We start from the raw sequence: 7,643 nt of genomic DNA, 5'->3' as shown, positions 1-7,643 counted from the left end.
ATATGGACTCATTTTACCTTTCTTGTAAATAAAATATTTTTGGAATTTAAGGTGAGCCTTTGTTGCTTTTCTGAGTGTCTCTTCCATTCTGCCAAAGGCAAAAACGAGTAAGAGAAATTCTTACAGTACCCAGTCATGGATGACAGGACGAGAACAATCTATCGCGGTAAATTAACTATTTCAGCTTGAAATTCCAAGTTTGACATAAAGTTTGGCCGAAGCTAAAGAGGTGCACTCTTTTGCAAATATGGACTCATTTTACCTTTCTTGTAAATAAAATATTTTTGGAATTTAAGGTGAGCCTTTGTTGCTTTTCTGAGTGTCTCTTCCATTCTGCCAAAGGCAAAAACGAGTAAGAGAAATTCTTACAGTACCCAGTCATGGATGACAGGACGAGAACAATCTATCGCGGTAAATTAACTATTTCAGCTTGAAATTCCAAGTTTGACATAAAGATTTTCAAGTTCACATCTTAAAAAAAAAAAAAGTACTTAATGACGAGTGTGGACCCTATGCAAACATTTGTCTATTTAGCCATGAAAAACTTTTTCAGGCCAAAATAATTTTTAAAAAAAAGCCAAAGAAAATGCCAAATTGATTTTAAACTCCAAATTAATCAAGCGTGTTTTCTGTTTTGAATTTTTTTTCTTTGAGTAAATTTCATTCATACTTTTATTTTGTGCTTGTTTTTATTTTATTTTATTTCATTTAAAATTTATTTTAATTCGTTTTAAATTTATTTTTATTTTAATTAATTTTAAATTTATTTTTATTTTAATTCATTTTAAATTCATTTTTATTTTATCCAAATATTTTTTTGTACATTAATTAACATAATAATAAAAAAAAAATGCTTACGAAACTATTTGAGTGGACAAAGGACTTTGATTCTTCTTATAATTTAAAGAATTAGGTACTCCTTGGGCGTTGACCAGCAGAAAAAAATAATAGTCGCTCCCTTAGTCCCCCACCCCACCCCGCGCGTAACATATTTTATTTACTGACGTTGCCGTAACTAAACGATTATTTATCACATTTACAAACATTTATTTGTTTTGAAAAAAAGTTTTACTCTTTACGAATATTAAAAGAAAAATGTTACTAAACATTTATCAATAATTTCTCACTTTTACAAACATTTGATTTTAAATTTCTTTTTAAATGACGACTTTTATCGACCTTTTTAAAAAATAGTATTTGCGGATGGGTATGTTGACAACAAATATCAGTTAAATTTTGTAAATATCCCCACTCCCCAATTGGTGTTTATTCCGAAATCCGTTGTTAACATGGAGAGGTTGAGGGTGTTTATTCTGAAAGCCGTTCTTAACATTTGTGGAGGTGGCCCTAATGTAAAAATACATAAATAAATAAGATAACTAAATCATTTACTAATAATTTCTCGCTTTTACAAATATTTTTAATTTACATGCGCGGATGAACAAATTGTTGAATAGTGCGAAAACAAAACGTTTTTGCAATAAACTTACTTCAGGTTTGCAAGATTTAACTGATATTTGTTGTCAGCATACCCATCCGCAATTACTATTTAAAAAAAAGTCGATAAAAGTCGTCATTTAAAAAGAAACTTAAAAACAAATGTTTGTAAAAATGAGAAATTTAATAATTTTATAAATAAATGTTTAGCAACTTTTTTTCTTTTAATATTCATAAAGAGTAAAACTTTTTTCAAAATAAATAAATAAATGTTTGTAAAAGTGAGAAATAATCGTTTAGTTACACCGCCAACATCAGTAAATAAAAAATGTTACGTGCGCATGCGTCAGGGGGCGGGGACTAAGGGAGCGACTATTATTTTTTTTCTGCTGGTCGCCATGTAACTCAACGCCCAAGGAGTACCAAGAAATAATTTAAATTATAGGAAGAATCGAAATCCTTTGTCCACTCAAATAGTTGCGCAAGCATTTTTTTAATTATAAATGTACAAAAAAATATTTGGATAAAATAAAAATAAAAATGAATTAAAATAAAAATGAATTAAAATAAAATAACAAATTTAAAATTAATTAATATAAAAATCAATTTAAAATGAAATAAAATAAGAATAAATGTAAAATGAATTAAAATAAATTTAAAATAAAATAAAATAAAATAAAAACAAGCACAAAATAAAAGTATGAATGAAATTTACTCAAAGAAAAAATAAGTCAAAACAGAAAACACGCTCGATTAATTTGGAGTTTAAAATCAATTTGGCATTTTCTTTGGCTTTTTAAAAATTATTTTGGCCTGAAAAAGTTTTTCATAGCTACCAAACCAATGTTTGCACAGGGCACACACTCGTCATTAAGTACTAAAAAAATATTATGATGTACGAACTCGTCCGTGGCCATCGGAAATTACGGCGATGTCATATTCCAAAAATTACGTAAATTGATCCAGTCATTTTGTTTTTAACTAAGAAAATTAAATTTTATAAGTAAGCAAAAAGAAACTGTTTCACGTCACCATCTTAAAAACAGGGGCAGATAAGTTCACAATAATTCAAACTTGCGAGATAAGCCTTGTAGTACTTACGATTTCACATTAATCTCTAAAATCGTAAATTTTAATAAAAAAATACTTTAAAACTTATTTTAAAAAAGAAACTACTATTAATTTGGATTTTGGAATATGACATGGATAGGTACGTCATAAAGGTTTTTCTGCAAGTTAGTTTTTTCCTTTTAAATAAGCATAATAAAGAAGTAAAATGAAATTAAATTCGGTGAATTTACGGAAATGACCGAGTGTTTCCGGAGTGGACGAAAAGTGACGACTCTTCTTTCTTGTTTCTTTTTCTTCTCTTCTTTCCTTCACTATTATAAGATTACCTCCTCTACCTTCCCCCATTCTCTCTACCTATTTGTATATCACTCGAGCCAATATAAAGATCTCTGTGATGTATCGTCCAATTTCCTGATGACCGAAAGCACTGGAGTATTAATATCACCATTATTATTAATTTAAAACAGTACGAGCAATAATTAGCCATTGACAAGAACGAAGAATTATTTCACCGTACTTGTTTTTTTTGACAAGACACGCTTATTAACAAGGGGAAAAGGGGTTTTGTTTGTATTTTTTGTGTGCCACTCTGTGGCTTTTTATTTTAAAGAAAAATGGTTACCTGGGATATTATTTTCTGGGTGTTTATTTTGATTTTTCTTGTGGTGCCTGTCATTTATTCCTTCAGTGGAGCATTTCGATATTATGTCAAGATCGGCATCTACTATGCGATCGTCCTTTCTTTGGCCACTTTCATTTGTATCGCTGGATGGTACAAGCCATTCCATGTCGACAATTACAAGTAAGTTCTCCTTTTTTTTTTTTTTTTCATTTTCATTCATATTCTAAATTAGTTTTTTTTTTTTTCATTCATTTCTAAATATAATTAAAAAAAAAAAAAAAAAGACTTTAAAATTTTCCAGTTCAACGAATAGAAACAATATGAGATCGGTCAAAAAAACTGTCATGCATGCGAGATGAAAACGTAGAAAATAATCTGTTCTTTTTAAAGATTTTTTTTTTATTTATTTTTAAATGTAACTGAAATGTTTTGCTTTTTGAAAGATACGAAAATATTTAAATTCTTTTTATTTAAAATATTGTTTTTAATTGACACGAATAAAATGTTTTTTTTTATAGTTTTATTTTTACTATAAAAACTTGTCACGTGACTAAATCTGTTTCCTTCAAAATCTATGATTATCCAATCTTTTTTCTCTTATTCTGTCTCTCTTATTCTGTATGTGTGTGTTTTTCTCTCTCTCTCTTTCTCTCCTGTCTTTCTTTTCTGTTTTTCTCTTTCGTATTCTCTCTCTCTCTCTTATTCTCGTCTATCTCTCTCTCTCTCATTCTCCCTCTGTCTTCCCCCCTCTCTCTCTTATTCTGTCTCTCACTCTCATTCTGTCCGTCTCTCTCTCTCTTATTCTCTCTCTCTAATTCTGTCCCCCTGTCTTTCTTTCTTAATAATTCGGCCTCTCATTGTCTCTCTCTCTCTCTCATTGTCTCTCTCTCTCTCATTGTCTGTCTCTCTCTCATTGTCTGTCTCTCTCTCATTGTCTGTCTCTCTCTCATTGTCTGTCTCTCTCTCATTGTCTGTCTCTCTCTCATTGTCTGTCTCTCTCTCATTGTCTGTCTGTCTGTCTCTCTCTCATTGTCTGTCTGTCTGTCTCTCTCTCATTTCTGTCTGTCTGTCTCTCTCTCTCTCATTGTCTGTCTGTCTGTCTCTCTCTCTCTCCATTGTCTGTCTGTCTCTCTCTCTCTCCATTGTCTGTCTGTCTCTCTCTCTCTCTCATTGTCTGTCTGTCTCTCTCTCTCGTTGTCTGTCTTTCTCTCTCATTGTCTGTCTCTCTCTCTCTCTCTCTCTCTCTGTTTCTAATTAAAATGGGTACATATGCTGAATACGGACCGTTCGAAAACTCATTCTTAACATGGAAAATGAGCTTTTATTCTGTACTTCTACGTAACAATTTAATAAACAAGTTTATCGCAAATATTGAATTTAACTTGAAAATCCCATATAAAAAAAAAAATAAAAAAATACTATGGTGTGTGTATTCTGCAGAGTGACTGAAAAAGGAAAACTGTAAATTATTTTCATCAACGTTTCGTCTTTATTTCCGAAATAATTTTTTAAGACTTCTTCAGGATGATTGCTTCCCCAACTGTACTGAAATGCAGAAGTTCAAGTGCAATGTGAACCGACATCTTGCTGTCCAACTCCTTACACAGTACCCCTGATACCTATGTCCCTGCCCTGATAGTAGCCTCCTACACCAAAGTGGCAATGTGCCTTGTTTGGGGTGAAAATTTAATAATAAAAAAAAAATTTTAAATGACGAAATTTGTTTTAACGGACTCAAATACTTTATATACTTAATGTTTATATTGACTTGCAGTTAGACACAATGTCGGTTTTTAATGTGGGGAAAATCCAGCTCCTTAAAAAAAGTGGCACTTTGGATAGGAACAAAAATAAAAATTGTCTCTCTCCACTGTTCGAGGACAGAAAAGGCGATCAAACTTTAGTATAAAAATGTCAGTCTTAAGTCATAAAAAACGCACCTTTCTTTAACTTTACCATGGACCCTAAATCCAGCTGGAATACAAAAATAGTTATTTCTATAGAATTTGAACTGAACCAAACCAACTTTTATTGAACTAAAACTTGGATTGAGGTGAACGTAACGTCCTAGTTCGCGACACTAAAAGTGACGTGAACTAGACCTTCACCATCAGAACATTGCCATTTAGAACTGATTAATCAACACTACTTACCGTTACGCAATGGGTCCATGTGGATAATTCTGGTGTGAATTTTGGCAGCTAATCATGATTTTAGATGTGTGTTAATAGAATACACTTATTGAGTGGATTTCTATCAATATTTTGTTTACTTTTGGACTTTTGAGCTATTATTGATACTCCAAAGACGGCATGTTCTTGTCTACTTAACGGGTTCTCTTGTAGGAGACGTCTCCCTGAACTACTCACACTTTTTCTTGCTCATATGCCCCTATTGCGAATTCATAGCAGGGGGCCCGATATCAATGGACTTTTTTCGGTGCTAGTGCACTTATCAGTCCGCGCTATTTTTTAAATAGTATTTTCAAGTTTAATTAAAATTTTATGATATCTGTTTTTATTAGATTGTAAAGTTAAAGAACAAAATATGTACAAAACCCCCTCCCCTTCCCTCCCCATGTTAAGAATGGCTTTTTAAATTATATCGTTATTATTTCAGTATGGATCAATAAGTGTACATTACAAGTACCCTTTTTTCTACCCAAACGATTATTAACAATGTTTTGTTTTTTGTTGTTTTTTTTTATTGTTTGTTTTTTTATTTCAAGCTAATATAAGTTATTGCGCAATAACAAAAATTAAATTAAAGCAAAAATAATTTTTCTTGTTTACGGTAAATGTTACTTTATACTACATTACAACAGACCACCGACCACTCTGATTTGGTTTTTAAGGGGTATTTGAAATCGCTGACAATGAATCTGATAATCAAACCCATCGCAAATTTACCATTCGCATGGGATGAACCCCTGGACCCTGGGACTATTTTATGCCATTTCACTGCCTTCAGTAGTGTTTTCTTACATGATGCGTGCGCATGCGAGTGGTGAAGTGACTTATCACACCGCAGAGGAATCTTTAGCGAACATTTGAAACAACAAAGTTAAAAAAAAAAAAAATGCTCATTTCTTTTTTTTTTTCTGTGTTACGCAGTTTTTAATGTTTATAATTGATCTAAAAAAAAATTTCACTAGTTTACAAAAACATATGTTTTCCGTTCTTTTTTTTTTTGGAGGGGGGGGGTATTCAATTCTAGAACGTGTGTAGTTTTAACAGGTGCTTATGCAGTTTAATAAATCATTTTTCCGTAAGTAACGTGCCGACATTTACCGAAAAGAATACCGTTTTATATTTCACAAAAAATTCTGTCTACATCTGTGAGGTTGTTTTGGTCGAAAAAATAAAGTCCACAGATATCGACTTGCTGCTATGATTTTGGAAAAAGTGAAAATAATTCAGGAAGAGGTCTATTACAGGAGAACTTTTCTTTTTTTTTTTTCCGGTTACAGTCAGCATTCCTTTTTTAGTTTCGGTTTCTGTGCATACACGACGCCGGTGTCAACTCAGACATGGTCCCTTCTGATTAATGATTAGTACAAAATCTTGGCAATTTATAAAGATTGCGGTCATAGAAGAGTGCAAAAAAAAAAAATCTGTTTAAGCATTAAAAGTAGTAGGCATGTTTTACAATAGACAACAGAATGAAAAAGTGGTTAAAAAAACAAAGATGAGTTTAAGAATCAAGGTCTGTTTACTTTCGACTATCATGGGATAAGATATGGTATCGTAGACAATGAGTTCAGTGACTACGATAACAAGAAAATTCAAGCTCTTCCATTAACTGTCAACAACTGTTATCATATAAGTCCACCCTGGGGCGAGGATAAACTAAGTACTGTACCCTCTAACTACTAGGTAGCTCTGTCAGTGTTAGATCATGTTTCTCGTAACAAATCTGAAAGGGATTTGTACCTTGAATATTGTCAGGTGTTTTTTGGAACAAGAAGGTATAATCGAGAGAATAAATGTTGATCCTTCTACTTTTAGTAAGTACACTTGGATTCCGCATCATCCAATGTTTAAAGAACACTTACAGTGTACGGCAGATCCGTCCTTTCAGTTGTTCTTTGAGAACAGGCGGAAAACCTTCTTTTAATGACTGCACTTATGCCGTAGCGAATTTGTACTTGAATATGCTCGAATTAATACTCAAATTCAGGACTAATCGATTTGTCCTTTTGGCAGACATCAGAAAAACCTTTCTGATGATTAAGCTAAAATATGAATTTGATAAAAACTTTTTTATTTTAAGTTTGAAAATAGGCTACAATGTTTTAGGTACACGACTCATAATTTGGGTTTGTATTTAGCCCATCAATTCTAAATTACATTGTGAAGTATCTTGTGGAGAAATATCAACCCAGTCCTGGTAAGGATTTATTACTTGAAAATTTTTACATTGAGAACTTAATGACGACTCGCCAGTTTCCCACCCATCTTCTACTGTTGTATTTAGACGTTGAAGTGATTATGCAGGAAGGAGGTTTTTCTTT

General features: G+C 32.0%; 1 protein-coding gene across 1 annotated transcript in view; it reads left to right on the top strand.

Moving 5' to 3' along the window:
• Positions 1-2,847: 2,847 nt before the first annotated feature.
• Positions 2,848-7,643, top strand: part of LOC145241524 (1-acyl-sn-glycerol-3-phosphate acyltransferase alpha-like) — a 78,441-nt gene continuing 73,645 nt past the window's right edge. Inside the window, exon 1 of the mRNA XM_080104567.1 lies at positions 2,848-3,310. Coding sequence (XP_079960693.1) covers positions 3,123-3,310 — 188 coding nt within the window. The 5' untranslated portion in view covers positions 2,848-3,122. The remainder of the gene's footprint in view (positions 3,311-7,643) is intronic.

The sequence above is a fragment of the Euprymna scolopes genome, chromosome 20 (assembly GCF_053919585.1).
Source record: "Euprymna scolopes isolate OS-2025 chromosome 20, ASM5391958v1, whole genome shotgun sequence".
Lineage (NCBI taxonomy): Eukaryota > Metazoa > Mollusca > Cephalopoda > Sepiida > Sepiolidae > Euprymna > Euprymna scolopes.
This window is presented reverse-complemented; position numbering and strand designations above follow the sequence as displayed.